The sequence below is a fragment of the Elgaria multicarinata genome, chromosome 13 (genome assembly GCF_023053635.1).
Source record: "Elgaria multicarinata webbii isolate HBS135686 ecotype San Diego chromosome 13, rElgMul1.1.pri, whole genome shotgun sequence".
NCBI lineage: Eukaryota > Metazoa > Chordata > Lepidosauria > Squamata > Anguidae > Elgaria > Elgaria multicarinata.
Window position 1 is genome coordinate 23,085,150 of NC_086183.1, and position 16,016 is coordinate 23,101,165.

Here is a 16,016-nt window from a genome sequence, read left to right on the forward strand (position 1 = left end):
ATTACCCTAAGGACCTCGATCAAGAATTATTTTCCTGGGAATCATAGCGAAAAAGCTGCCAGGAGTACTATTAAAGCCTTGGAACACTGGCATAGGCAATGGAACCATAGAATGTATTTGCTTCCTATAAATGGTTCCTATAAATTCCTTGCTTTCTATGAATGGAAGGTGAGTCCACTCAGAACTCCCCATATCTGTGTTCTAGACGAACAGGAGGTGAAGGTGGGCTTGATGTGAGAATTGTTCCTATCTTACCTTAGCCTTGGACTGGAGAAATGACTTGGGGAAAAGCTGGAATGACATGTGAGAAGCCATGAGTCTGGGTGGAGGAGATGCCAAGACAATCTTCATACCATCAGTAGTTCCTATCCATGGTGACCGGTCCCACACAAACGAGCTGTGAACCCATGATGGGTCCCCATTGTGCCAGATTAAGCCCAAAATCTCCTGCATCCAATTGGTACCTGGAAGGGAGTCCAATAATCATACGGTTGCCTCTTCTTCCCCTACACCCTTTTTACTTACCCACTTTCACCTTCCGTTCCACCGACCACACATAATTCCCTGTCTATGCAAAATCATAAGAACTGGAATGAATTTCTGTAGACCTAGGAGCTACTTAAAACTCTACAAAGCCAGGATTCCCTAAATTCATCACCAAGTCGACATAGTCATGTCTAATTGAGCATACACCTTTCTGACTGGCGGCAAGGAAAGATGTTAGCAAGGAGAATAAAGAACTGAAGAGATGCTCATCTTTGTCTGTAATGCAATCAGCATTCAGAGATGTCTGTCTTGAAATAACACCCCTGTTGACATGACCATATTTCTTTTCAAAGATGGATGACTTTTGTTCAACATTTCTCAGGATCCTCCTGCTTCCTTAAAAAAGGTACAGCATTTGAAGGTCCTCCTCTGGGTGCCTACTCTGAAGGAAGCTCGGAGGATGGCAATGAGAGGGCCTTTTCTGTGATGGTCCCCCAATTGTGGAACAATCTCCCTGAAGAGGCCTGCCTGGCGACGACGTTGTTAACTTTTCAGCGCCAGGTCAAGACTTTTCTCTTCTCCCAGGCATTTAGCAATATGTAATTAGCTTGGGTTTGTTTTTTTAAGTTTATGTGATTTTAATTTGTATGTTTTTGTGATTTTAAATTGTTGAATATGGTTTTTTAGTGTGTTGTCCTATGTAATCCACCCAGAGAGCTTTGACTCTGGGGTGGTATACAAATGTAAATAATAATAAAAATAAAAATAATAATAATAATAATAATAATAATAATAATAATAATAATAACAACAACAACAACAATAACAATAATAATATTCATTCTAAGGACTGAGTAGTGCTGTTTCCTCCAGTGATTTTGTTGATGCAATTGTTTTGATGCAACATTCAGTATTTGAGACATTATGCCTTTGAATACCTGTTCCAATGGAATGCAAGCAAGAGAGTGATGTCTTCCGGTGGTTTTCTCAAAGGAATCTGGTTGGCTTCTATGGGGGGGGGGGAAATGCTGGTCTGCATAAACTTTTGGCCTGATCCACCAGGACTCTTCTTATGTCTTCTGCTGCCACCTATCATAAGGTCATGGTACAAGCAAATATAGGGCAGTACCCAATGGCAGTCCTACATAAACTAGGCCCATTTACTATGAAGTATCTGCTCTGTGAAGGGGTACCACAGGATACTGCCCACACAGAGCATCTCTAGACACTGGGCCTCTTACTGACCATTTGTGAACAAATGCCCTTATTTCACTCTTGGTTTTGTTAACATTAAGTTCTTACTTTGTTTTGTCCACAGAACTTTGTACGATAGGAAGAAAGCCTGAAGGGTGTAGAGAAATTTCGTTCTGGCAGGGAGTGGGTTGACATACATTAGCTATAGAGGCAAATCCAGATCTAGGGAAAAACTAGAGATGACTATGGTGCATTGGTGGTCATAAGAACAGAATAGTCTTTGTGGATCGGAGCAAAGACCTATCTAGTGTAGCATTTTGTTCCTACAGTGTTCAACCAGTAGGGTGACCATAATTTGGAAACCAAAAAGGAGGATAACATGGCCACGCCCAACATGTCCAGCCCACAACGGGACGTGCCCACCCAAATATGGCCTTGGTCACATGTCTGATTTCACAGCACATAATTAAGACATACCTGTTCTATATAACATCTTAATGTTAAAATCACTGGAATACAGAACAGGTGAGACATTGAATGTATCTGAAAATAATTCCACTCATTCCTACTTTTCTAGCTTTTGCTATACTTTGAAGCTTTTGCTATTCTCTGTGTGATACATTCTCCCCTTCTCTCAAATAGCTTTTCTGACAGTTGCTCCAGTGGGAAGTCCACATTGCCCTGCTCGTGCCCTCCGCTCCATTAACACCATGTCTCTTACCTGCCCAAGAGTTTCCACATCTCTCGCTCGTCTTCGCCCGTTCTCGCTCGCTGCCCCCTATGCCTGGAATTCTCTTCCAGTGCATTTGCGGACCACAATGTCAATTTCTGTTTTTAAATCTCGCTTGGAAACATTTCTTTTCTCGAAAGCTTTTTAACTGTAGCGTGGTCATACTAGTCTATGTTTCGTTTTAATGTCCCTACCCCTATTGGTTTTTCCCCTCCCTCCCCTGTCTGTTACGTAAATTTTAAATTGTAAGCCATAAAGCAGATTGTCTTGTTTTGTTTTATTCTGTACAGCGCCATGAAAATTGATGGCGCTTTATAAAATAATAATAATAATAATAATAATAATAATAATAATAATAATAATAATTCATAACATCCTCCTGTGTATTTTGCCTAGCAAGTGTTATTCAGAAGCATACTGATACTGTGGGTATAGCAATCATCATGACTAGTAGCCTTACTGCCCATGAATAGAACATAGGAAGAGCCATGCTGGATCAGACCAAGGTTTCATCTAGTCCAGCATTCTGTTTACACAGTGGTCAACCAGTAACCTTCTAGCAGGACATGGATGCAACAGCACCTTCTTGACCATGTCCTCCAGAAACTGGTATATATAAGCTTACAGCCTCTGATACTGGGATATATGGAATGAAAGTTGTAAATCATGAAATGGGTTGGAAGAGGTAAAATATATTGTTGTTCAATGTTTATTGCATGCTTCACATTTGACATAAGTGTAATAACACACATTATCATCCAAGTCTGGGCCCATGTAAGACTACTAGTCCAGGAACTTAACAGCACCACTGACCTGATTTAGGATAAGTAACATTCAGTACATCGTCGTCCAACAGTTGGAATTCATTTTCCACAAAGTTGAGTGTTTCCACATCATACCATTTATTGGGAAAAAGGATTCCCTTGTGGGTGAAATACAGTGCAGATGACATTGGGGGAAAAACCTTATCTGGAAGAGAAATAGAGAGACATGCAGCAATCTTGTCACCAGACACCTCTGGTGTCCTTCCAGAGGCGTCTGGTGCCAAGAGGTCTCAGGCAGGTGGTGGCAGTGGGGATGAGGGAGGAGGTAAGCCATTTGTAAACACACACACACACACACACCAGTTACTCAGCTAGCTAGTGGATTTTCATTCTTTTCTTTTCTTTTCTTTTCTTTTGAGCAAATGAAAACTGCCATTTAAATTGCCGTTCAAGCACAAATCAATTTCTCTAAATTGAAACTACAGTGTATATAATAAAAATAAAAGAATCAATTAAAATAAAAGAGAGTAGTAGTACAGTACTTTCAATGCCCCCAACGGCTTGGGGCCAGGTTACCTCAAGGAATGCCTCGTCCCCTATGTACCTGCCCAGACCCTAAGACAATCCTCAGGGGTCCTTCTGCATGAACCCTTGGCATTTACAGGACAATTCCACAAAGCCTAAAATGCAGAATGCAGTTCTGTGAATTGATGGTCTCCCTAAATTCAGGAAGTGGAGAACTCACCTCTCACGGTTCCAGACAAGCTGGACTTTAAAAGAGGACAAACCTCATTCCCCACACCAACACGTAATCCCCCTCCTCAATAGCCCCAAATGATTCCTCACTCACCAATGAATTCAGCTTGCTTTTTACGGTCTCTCCCATCCACTACTTTTGGACTTTGCTACCTTCCTTAGAGTGGTCTGTGCTCAATGAACAAGACAATCTTAGCTTGTTCATTAAGGATATTTCTAAAAATGGGAAGGGAAGGAGGCACAGGAAAGGGAACACAGGAACTCCGGCATCAGTACTTAGAGTTCCAAAGTTCTTCTGGCATCATTAGATATGATAAAAACACTCCAGAGTCAGGAGAAAATAAATGGGCTGGCAGTGTCCTCTCTTTAGAGCTGATTAAATGAATTTTGCAGTCCCATCTTTGCAATGCGTATATTAAAAGAACACGTCAGCTATATGGAGGCATTTACCTATGACACGAGTGGGGTGAACGTTGTCACGGAGGCCCAAGCTGCCTTTAGAAAGAATCACTCCACCTCTGATCATGGTCTGATTCTTTTTCACTTAGCGGAGAAACCTCTTAAATTTCTACGTAACAAACTGTTTGTCGCCTTCATGGATCTGAAGTCCGCTTTCGACTCCATCCCTAGAACTAAACTATGGGAGAAATTAGGATACAGGGCTGTATCCTAACACCTACGCTATTTAACCTATACATAAATGATATTGAGGAGGCCCTGTCTGACCATGAAGGACATTTGCCCAAACTTGGCGCAAGGAAAATTCCTATTTTACTTTACGCAGACGATGCTGTTATTCTCTCCCGCTCTAGACCTGGTTTGAAACATCTTTTAATGAAATTCTCCAACTTTTGTTTGACCAACGATCTGAAAATTAATTTTGAGAAATCTGAAGTCATGGTCTTTGAAAATAGATTTTCTCAACGTCGGTGGTCCCTTGACGGGCATATCCTGGAACAGGTGAAAAATTTCTCTTACCTGGGGCTGTTATTCCATCATACCCTGTCCTGGAGTGCCCATAGATCGGTCACCCTTAATAAAGCTTCAGTCAGTTCAGCCGCAATAACACGCCTTTTCTTTACTAAAGGGGGAATGTTTATACCGTCTGCTATCAAAGTGTTTAATGCCAAGTCTGCAGCCCAGCTTTTATATGCCTCCAACATCTGGATAGGGGGGTGAACATCTGAGATAGATAGGCTACAGACAAGGTTTTTGAGGACCCTTCTTCAACTTCCAAAATGTGTCCCTAATTCCGTACTTTTGTTGGAAACCAGGGGAAAGCTCTCTTTCGCTTAGGGCTTGGTGGTCTGCCTTAAAATTTTGGATGGAAGTTAGTCTTTTTGGGAGGGGCTCAGGTCTGCTTTCATGTTTGGCTCAGGACAACTATGTGAATAGCTGGTCCAAGCTTCTTGCCAGGAAGGCAGCTTCAATCGGTCTCTCCTCATCCCTCCTCCTTAATCTGGGCTTGAATTTTGCTTTTAAATCTGTCAAACAAAGGTTGTGGGATATAGCCTTCTGTGACTTACGTACTCACTCTTATGTTTCTTGCTCTCCCAGTGCATTGCATGTTCATTATGTTGGGCCTCTTCAGCTGGCTGACTATCTAAAGAACCTGTCAGTGGCTAAATATTGTATTGTTTTCTCCAAGGCCAGATGCAATGTTTATTCTATTGAATTACTTCAGGGCGGATATGCTGGTGTCCCTCATCAGGAACGACGGTGCCCCTGTAAGAATATGGAAGTGGAGACGATGGAGCATATCCTTCTGTCCTGTAGCTTTTATAATCAGGCCCGCCATCTTATGATCACCCCATTGTTGAGTAAACTGTCCAGAAGTCCAGACAAATTTTATTTTAAGTTTCTGTTGGAAGACAAGTCCTCAAGAGTAACTTTGGCTGTTGCTAAATTTCTTACAGTGGCGGCCAGGATTAGTGCTCTCTGTGTATTAGATGAAAGTTGATAATATCTCTAACTGTATGATTTCATGTTTGATTCTTGTTTTCTCATGGATCTATGGATAACAATAAAGTAGTATGGTATATGGAGGCATTTGCCTATGACATGACTGGGGTGAAAGTGGGTTGTGTGAGAGCAGCCCTGAATCATAGGCCATGGCAAATTCAGCTCCTGCCATCTGGGTCCTCGGCAGGCCAACAGTGCTTCCAAGACCCTTTCTCCAATCTTCACACCGAACACATAAAGATCGAGGAAGTAGCCAAGTAGGTGGAGTGTGCATGCAGACATACATGCCCCATTCCCACTTCAGCCATACTCATGTGGCTGGGCCATCACCAGTCTCCAAAGCATCTCACGTTTTCCCATTAATAATTACAAGGCCTTTCTCTCAGTCCCACCAGCAGCAGCACCCCCAATGACAGGCGGGTCATATGCGCATATGCGCATCCTTAATTTAATTTTTTTAAAAAAAATAAATTAAATTAGAAATGTGCATATGCGCCTCCTTTAATAAAAATATTGTTTCAAAAAAAGTTTTCACTTGAGGTAGGTTGCATGTAATACCACAGAAATAATGTTTTTAAAATGAGAAAGATTTAACACATTCCATTCACCAGGCATTCCTACACTTTCCTCAAGAGACAGACAACTCCAACAATCCACAAACCACTCTCTCTGAAGAACTCCCGCCACAAAGAGTTGAAATTAAGAGCATGTGCATAAAGGAATGTTAGCTAGGGAAGCGCATAAAATACAAAAACAAGGAAGTGGGAGGTGCAGAGAAAGGACAGTTTGGGAATTGAAAGGTTCAGAGAAACGAGAAGAAGAAACAACACCGACAACGGGGCAACGAACAGTGTGCTCCGCAACAACGTTACAAGAAAAGGTAAGTAATGCTACTGAGCAATGGTATACAAGGTAGCGATACAACTTACAACGTCACAAGGGCTCAAAAAATCGATATAAGCAGAAGTGTAGATCCACACTGTGACATCACGCAGACAGCTGAGGGGCAAGCAAGGCTAAGCTTGAAGTGAGCCTAGAATTGAACATAGAATGTATCCATGCATCTTTGGGCATGTTTGCTCTCCTCCCCTGTTTGGACTGTGAAATTCCTGCTCAGCTTCCTTCACACCTGGAGAAATAACACTACCCTGGTAATACAGCCCAATGATTTATTAGAAGGAACCTGAGCCATATGAGGCACAGACAGAAAGAAAACAGAACAGCAGAAGCAGCAGTCTGGCCTTCTTCAGTCCCATGGGAAGGTCGCACTCACTCCCTGCATCTTCTCCTGATAAACGCGGTCAAAGCGTTCATTCTGTGCCACTGTCAGGAGGTTCTTCCAGTCCCCGACGATCCCTGGAAGACCACAAGAGGAAGCAGTAAATGCAAAGATGCCGCTGATTCTGCACCAGGCAAAGCTGCTGGCAAAATAATGGAGGAGAGAGCTCGGTGTATCATGTGGAATGCCTTGCTGGCTTGCTGCTCTCTAGCGTGGTGGAGGAGGCTGTCAGGTTGCCAGCATTCAAGTCCGATTCAACTGCCAGTCTAGGCAGCTTCTTGCCATGGAATGCAGAGAGTGGACACTCCCCTTTGCTTTGCCCTGCAGGCTGAGAAAATGTCATGGGAAGGCCCTGATTGCACTCTCATATTGCCGCTTCCAAGAGGCCTCCACGGGAATTCTACAAATATGATGCATCTTGCATTTTGCAGGCTCCTTTCAACACAGGTCTGCCTAAGACTGCACTATGATCAACAACTGACCCCGCTCTGATTTCCACCTACAAGGGAGGTTCAGAAGGTGGGAACAAGGGAGAGGGCCTTCTCAGAGGTGGCTGCCCTGACTATGGAATGAGCTCCGCATTGACGCCCAACTGGGGCTGACACTGTCATTATCTGGGTGCTGGGTAACAACCATCCTCTTCCCAGGCATTTAACAGAAGACCAGGAGGGGATCTACACAGCGTACTGAAGGCGCACGCAAGCGCCTTCAGTGTGACCCGAAAGCACGTGTGTAGATCCTGCTGCCGCCGTCGCCACCCACCTCCCCGCCGGCCTCCTGATCAGCCTGGACGACGTGCTGGGGCTGGGGCTGGCCTGGGCAGGGAAGGAGGAGCCTGCTCCGTGGCGGGAGGGGATCTCGCCCCCCACCCCCGTGGCTGGGACAAGGCCGGCGGGGAGGTGGGTGGCGGCGGCGGCAAGGATACGGCCCGATTCCCCAGCCGCCGCCTCCTCTCCCTCCGCCTCTTCCTCCGCCTCTTCCAGCAGGATCTACACACACAATTTTGGGTCACACTAAAGGCGCTTGTTTCTTTGAAGTAAATGCAAAGAAGTTGAGCCGGCAAACAGAAATGAGTGAGTGTCCCTTTAAAGGCTGACCCTACCTTTAGGCAGAGTGAGGAAGGATGTGGATGATGGTCGGCAGCAGGGGCAGCCCTCCAACCTGGCTGATCCACCACCTACTATTATGATGTCCTTCTGAGCCACCCCATCAGTGCTTGTCCTACATGTATTCTTTAATGGCTTGTGCCAGCTTGCTGTCGGATCATAGCTTTCTCCCAAATGCACTCACACAGAGCACCATTTGGGAAAGCTTGCTTGAGTAAGCAGGCAGTTTCACAGACTACTCAGGCAACACGTGTTAATGCCGCTGATTCTGCACCAGGCAAAGCTGCTGGCAAAATGATGGAGGAGAGAGCTCGGTGTATCATGTGGAATGTCTTGCTGGCTTGCTGCTCTCAAGCGTAGTGGAGGAGGCTGTCTGGTTGCCAGCATTCAAGTCCGATTCAACTGCCAGTCTAGGCAGCTTCTTTCCATGGAATGCAGAGAGTGGACACTCCCCTGTGCAGGCTGAGAAAATGTCATGGGAAGGCCCCGATTGCTCTCTCATATTGCTGCTTCCAAGAGGCCTCTGCAGAAATTCTACAAATATGATACATCTTACATTTTGCAGGCTCCTTTCAGCACAGGTCTACCTAAGACTGCACTATGATCAACAACTGACCCCGCTCTGATTTCCAGCTACAAGGGAGGTTCAGAAGGTGGGAACAAGGGAGAGGGCCTTCTCAGAGGTGGCTGCCCTGACTATGGAATGAGCTCCGCATTGACACCCAACTGGGGCTGACACTGTCATCATCTGGGTGCTGGGTAACGACCATCCTCTTCCCAGGCATTTAACAGAAGACATAGATGAGGCATCTATGTCTGCTGTTCTAAAAAAATTTGGGAAATGAAATCATCATCAACAACAACAACAATCTCAACAACAACAAGGTTGCCAAGTGCCTCCATTTCAAAACCTCTCAAAGGAAACAAAACGTTTTCCACCTGGGTTTTTCAGAAAGGGCCACCTGTCAGTGGAGAAGAATCTTATCACTTCAGAACATATCTGATTGGGGTGCAGGGGTGCCCATCTCACACAAATGACCCTCCCACCACAGGCACATGAAAAGGCAACCCTTCGCCATTAATTCTAGTTGAGCGGGAAACGTATGAGGAAGCTCAAGGCAGTGGGACATCCTTCCCTGCCTCCCATCTGCCACCTGACCTTCAGCAAATGCACATGTGGCAACACTAGATACCCAGGACGCTCTGCTTTTACCTTTCCTCAAGAACTTCCCTTTCTTGTGGTCTAAAGTGTCATCTGACCCTGTGGTGAAGTTGGACTTCGGGTTGTCCTTCATCTTCTGGAAGGAGGCATTTTCCACCACAGAATCAATTTGCTGGCTGTTCAGCTCCTTCCCAAGGAAAAGGCAGATCTTCTCCACACTGCCTCGCAGATCCTGGTGGAGAGACAAGCAGATTGGCTAGGAAACTGTCTGCCTGCTGCAGGGCTTGTGGACATCACACACCATCTACATAGCTTTGTAGACATTGCTGAAGTGGAGTCAGTAGTGGTGGTTTATAATTATTTTTATTGATTGATTGATTGATTGATTGATTGATTTACAATATTTATATATGGCTCCCCATTGAAAGTTTCAAAGCGGTGTACAAGATAAAATGAAAATAAAAACTGAATAAAACAGTTAAAACAGATTTTAAAGGAAGCAGAAACAATGACTAATGGCTAGACATTAAGGAAAGGCTTCCTGGAATAATGATATTTTCAGGAGATGCCGAAAGGAGTACAAAGTTGGCGCCTGCCTGACCTCCAGAGGCAGGGAATCCCACAGGAGGGGAGCCACCACACTGAAGGCTCTTCCCCTGGTGGACTCCAATCAGAGGATGGTACCCGAGACATGGGGTCCTGGAAACCGCAATAAATATTAGAAGTAGGAGGATGAAATGCAGTACTACCAAGGTAGCTTTCTCTGAAATGCTCCATGTTCTATATACAGGGCCATCTAAGCAGGCAAAACTGAGGAGTTTCAATGTGTGGATGAGATGGTGGTGTTGAGAAGAAGGCATCAAATTTATAAGGTGCTGGGAAATGTCTGGGCCTGGGTACAAGAGGGATGGGCTCCATTTGAACCTAAATAAAACCTAATCCCTGGGGCTTAACGTAAAAAGGTGAAACTTTAGCTTTTAACTGGAACCCTGGAAAACAGCTGACAGTGTAAGCAAGGGGAAAGGCTACCAATGGCTACTAGTCGATAGCTATGTACCATCTCCCGTATCAGAGGTAGGATGCCTATGTACACTAGTTGCTGGGGAACAGGGGCAGGAGGGTGCTGCTCCAGTCATGTCCTGCCTGTGGCTTTCCCATGAGCAGCTGGGTGGCCACTGTGTGAACAGAATGCTGGACCAGATGGATTCTTCTCCAGATCCAGCACAGCTCTTCTTCCGTTCCTAGAGACTCTCTGCACTCAACAGCATGCCATTTTAAAAAACTTTCACTTGGAGAAGTAAAGAAACAACGTAAGCCAGGATGGGTGTGTATACAGCCAAAGGTCAAACCATACCTGCTGCAGCTCTTCATAACTGTTAAAGAAGACATTGGGTCTCCCCTTGACCTCCAGCCAACTTTTCACATGGTCAAACCAGGAACCAAAGGCCACTGGAAGAGCAAAGCAGAGCCAAAAGTGGCATGTCAACAGTCCAAGGGCTGGGGGGTGGAGGAGGGTTACACTTCCTGCCTTCAGAGATGGATATGTATTAGGGGTGTGCACGGAGCCCCCGCTCCGCTTCACTTGCAGATCCGCCATTTTTTGGATCGGGCCACTCCGCCCCGCCCCCGCTCCACCCACTTCCGCTCCGCTCCGCTCGGAGCTCTGGATCCGGATCCGGAGCTCCGTTTTTGCCCCCCATAGGGTTGCATTGAAAGCTAAAAAAGTATACAACTTTTTTTCTGTTCAAGTTAGAAACCTCACGTTTGGCACCATGACACCTCATGGGGGTATACACACGCACGCCCAGACTCAAGGCAATCCCATCATCCCCTGATTTTTGGCGCGGCTTAACTCACCCCCAATTGTCCCATTCTACAACTACGTCAATTTGCATGTTAGAAACCTCAAACTCGGCACCATGATAGCTTATCCAAGTGTCCACATGGATGCCAAGTTTCAAGGCAATCCCATCATCCCCTGATTTTTGGGGAATTTATGAAAATCGGGCACCCCATTCACACCCCTTGGGATAGCTCCGTCAATTTGCATGTTAGAAACCTCAAACTCGGCACCATGATAGCTTATCCATGTGTCCACATGGACGCCCAGACTCAAGGCAATCCCATCATCCCCTGATTTTTGGCACGGCTTAAACTTTTTAACTCACCCCAAATCAAGTCCCATTCTACAACTACGTCAATTTGCACGTCAGAAACCTATCCTTTGGTCCCATGACAGCTTACCCATGTGTCCCCATGGACACCAAGTTTCAAGGCAATCCCATCATCCCCTGATGTTAGGGGAACTTTTGAAAATCGGGCACTCCAGTATGTCAGGGATTTAAAGTTGCAATGCAGACAGCTCAATGGGGCCAGTTCCAAGGAAATCCCAACATGCCACGAGATAACCCTAAATCTTCTGGCACATTTGAAAAAGGGATTATTGAACTTGATAAAGTCTAAGTGAGCGCAGGAAGGACTTCTCCCCTGAGTCAAAGCAAGACACATACACCATCCCTGCAAGGCGGGAAGGGGAGAAGGGAGGGAAGGCAGGCAGGCAGGCAGGCAGGCAGGCAGGGGACAAGAAGTGTGTATGCTGTATAAAAAGAATAAAATATTATACTACTAAGAATATACTAATATATATACTACTAAGAATATCTAATAATATGTTTAAGAATATTACTAATAAATGTAGGGAAATGGGACAAGAAGTGTGTATGCTGTATAAAAAGAATAAAATATTATACTACTAAGAATATACTAATATATATACTACTAAGAATATCTAATAATATGTTTAAGAATATTACTAATAAATGTAGGGAAATGGGACAAGAAGTGTGTATGCTGTATAAAAAGAATAAAATATTATACTACTAAGAATATACTAATATATATACTACTAAGAATATCTAATAATATGTTTAAGAATATTACTAATAAATGTAGGGAAATGGGACAAGAAGTGTGTGTATGCTTTCCCCAAAATGCTCAATCTGTGGCTGCCTGTTGCACTTCACAAAAGCAGCCCACTCAGTCCAAGTTACACAGAGAAGAAAAAGAGAATAAATTTTTTTTGGTATTTTTTGGTATTTTTTGGTATATAGAAGATAGAAGGAAACACAATCAGGATTTAAGAGAGGGGAGGGGGGGAAAGAACCAACCAAACACTACTACTAATATGTATAAGAAGAATAAAATATGAATACTACTAATAATATGTATGAGATACTAATATACTACTAAGACTATGTAAAAGAATATAATAAAATATGTTTAAGAATATTACTAATAAATGTAGGGAAATGGGACAAGAAGTGTGTGTATGCTTTCAAAAGAAAGCTTTCACAAAAGCAGAACAGTCAGGGGGGGGGGGCAACCAACCCAACCCACCAAACACACACTCCAAAATTTAAAAATAAAGTTTATATTAAATCAAAGTAAGGGAAAAACACAGGGCAAACTAAGCTATAAGTCAGAAAGAAGCAAACAAACACACACACACGCGCCAAACTAAAACTATCCTAATCTATCTCCAAAGTCCAAAGCAGGAGCACTAACTAACTAAGTGTTCCCTCCACGAACGCCAACCCACAAAGAGACACAAAACAGAAAGTTCTCAGGGTGGGTCTGCCTTAGTCCCCCCTCCAATGCTGGGATTGGAGGATGATGCTTTCTGAGGAGATCAATTCTCATCAGGATTGGGAGTTGAATGTGCCTGTCATCGCTTCCAAAAAAACCCAAAAAAACCCAAACCCCGATTTTTAAAAAAATATTGCACAAGAACCACAGGACGCAGAAAGTTGAGAGTAGTCTCAAAATGACCCCCATCCACGACTCTCTGTGCACAAGAATTTTCAGAACGATAGCTTAAACCACCCCCCCAGTTATCCCCGATTCTTTCCCTCAATGCAATCCTATGGGCGAAAAGCCGAAAACGCCATTTGAGCCGCGCGGTTGACCCGATTTTCAAAAAAATATAGCACGCGACCCGCACAACGCAGAGAGGTGAGAGTGGTCTCAAAATGACCCCCATCCACGACTCTCTGTGCACAAGAATTTCCAGAATGATAGCTTCAAAAACAACCTAGTTATGCGCGATTATTTGCCGCAATGCAATCCTATGGCGAAATGTTTTCAAGATGGCGACCGGAGCGCTCCGCCTGAACTAGGAGTTCCGAAAAATGGCCGCTTCTCTTCGCCTTGCTTCTAGGGGTCCGCGGTCCGCTCCTACTCCGCCTCTGGGTAAGGCGGAGCAGGCCAATCCGCTACTGCTTCTATGCTCCTAATCGGAGCGGATCACACCCCTAATATGTATTATCATCACACAGCAGTGGAACTGAGGCCTCGCCATCTCCACCCTCCACCAGTTTAATTATGTGAACTGCCCAGAGAGCTTCAGCTATGGGCGGTATACAAATGCAAATCAGCAGCAGCAGCAGCAGCAGCAGCAGCAGCATGGCACATTTCCCCTTCCTTCCCCTTTGCCCTGTTGGGAATTACCGTTCTGTGATAACGTTATGAGGATCGAGTACGAAGAAAGCCTTCGTGGTGTGGTACCTGGAGTGCTGGACCAGCCCAGGGGAGACTGGACTTCCCATCTTCACTCAGTCATGAGAAACACAGAGTGGCTTTGGACTAGTCTGTGGCAGTCAGTATTTCTACCTCTAAGCTCACACCACTATTCTGAGGGCTAACATGGGACAACTCTATGTACCCAGGCTTGTGGCCTTGTGGAGGGCAGGATACAAATATACAGTGTTAGATAAATACAATAACAGGTCCAGTTCACCACTTTTGACAAATGCACAAGATTTCCTCAGAGAAGACAAGATAATCAAATGAAAGTCACTGTTGCAGCTACAAATCTCAACTGCTGACTTCTACTACGGTGTAAAGGAGGGCAGGGGAGTTCAGTGGTTATATTGCTCAGTAAGGGGGGATCCACACGTCGCTCCCAGAGTGCTTCTATGAGGTCCCAGTGCACCCCGAAAACTATAGTGTGACTTCCCTGTAAAAGAAACAACGAAGAGCCGTCCATGCCACCGATGATGACGACGACAACGAGAGCTCTTCGCCAGCGAGGAGTGCTCGGCAAAAGAAGGCGGGGTGGAGAGCTTCTTCCGCTTTTCACCCCGCCTTCTTTTGCTGAGCTCTACTCGCCGGCGGAGAGCTCTCCTCGGCGGCGGCGGCGGCGGCGCCATAGACGGCTCTTCGTCGTTTCTTTTACAGGGAAGTCACTCTATAGTTTTCGGGGTGCACTGGGACCACATAGAAGCGCTCTGGGAGTGACATGCGGATCCCCCCCAGTCTCTCATGGGGGAGGAGTGCTACAACCCAAATGGAGGAAGACGGTTTATTGGCCTCTTTGCATACCATTCCCACTCAGGAATTCCTCCAAGAACTCTTCCACAGTTCCAGGGTCCTTGAATGTTTTGAAGAATTTGGAGTGGTGGTAAAATGAGACCAGCACATCCTTGGGATTACGCAGAGTATAGATCACCTGGAGGAGAGGCAAAGGTGACATTGTGAGAGGGCGGCATCTCACCCCTGTTACAAAGAAGCTCCAAATGCTCTGCAAATGGAACATGCCGTGTGCATTACGGTTTTAACTGGGATTACCCTAAGGACCTCGATCAAGAATTATTTTCCTGGGAATCATAGCGAAAAAGCTGCCAGGAGTACTATTAAAGCCTTGGAACACTGGCAGAGGCAATGGAACCATAGAATGTATTTGCTTCCTATAAATGGTTCCTATAAATTCCTTGCTTTCTATGAATGGAAGGTGAGTCAACTCAGAACTCCCCATATCTGTGTTCTAGACGAGCAGGAGGTGAAGGTGGGCTTGATGTGAGAATTGTTCCTATCTTACCTTAGCCTTGGACTGGAGAAATGACTTGGGGAAAAGCTGGAATGACATGTGAGAAGCCATGAGTCTGGGTGGAGGAGATGCCAAGACAATCTTCATACCATCAGTAGTTCCTATCCATGGTGACCGGTCCCACACAAACGTGCTGCGAACCCATGATGGGTCCCCATTGTGCCAGATTAAGCCCAAGATCTCCTGCATCCAATTGGTACCTGGAAGGGAGTCCAATAATCATACGGTTGCCTCTTCTTCCCCTACACCCTTTTTACTTACCCACTTTCACCTTCCGTTCCACCGACCACACATAATTCCCTGTCTATGCAAAATCATAAGAACTGGAATGAATTTCTGTAGACCTAGGAGCTACTTAAAACTCTACAAAGCCAGGATTCCCTAAATTCATCACCAAGTCAACATAGTCATGTCTAATTGAGCATACACCTTTCTGACTGGCGGCAAGGAAAGATGTTAGCAAGGAGAATAAAGAACTGAAGAGATGCTCATCTTTGTCTGTAATGCAATCAATATTCAGAGATGTCAACAGGGGTGTTATCTCAGGATAGACATGACCATATTTCTTTTCAAAGATGGATGACTTTTGTTCAACATTTCTCAGGATCCTCCTGCTTCCTTAAAAAAGGTACAGCATTTGAAGGTCCTCCTCTGGGTGCCTACTCTGAAGGAAGCTCGGAGGATGGCAATGAG

At 45.0% G+C, this 16,016-nt stretch overlaps 1 protein-coding gene and 1 long non-coding RNA gene across 2 annotated transcripts; both read right to left on the bottom strand.

Annotated features, from left to right (window-relative positions):
- Positions 1-275: 275 nt before the first annotated feature.
- On the bottom strand, positions 276-4,220 carry LOC134408026 (uncharacterized). The gene is made up of 3 exons (XR_010026072.1): positions 4,025-4,220; positions 3,224-3,379; positions 276-464 (listed from the first exon to the last, which is right to left on the bottom strand). It is a non-coding gene; the product is annotated as an uncharacterized LOC134408026 (long non-coding RNA).
- A 4,888-nt stretch (positions 4,221-9,108) lies between these two features.
- On the bottom strand, positions 9,109-15,410 carry LOC134408361 (sulfotransferase 2B1-like). Its single transcript, XM_063140620.1, has 4 exons — positions 15,315-15,410; positions 14,819-14,945; positions 10,794-10,888; positions 9,109-9,671 (listed from the first exon to the last, which is right to left on the bottom strand). Exons 1-4 carry the CDS (start codon positions 15,408-15,410, stop codon positions 9,267-9,269), a joined length of 723 nt encoding a protein of 240 aa, XP_062996690.1. The 3' UTR covers positions 9,109-9,266.
- Positions 15,411-16,016: the final 606 nt, after the last annotated feature.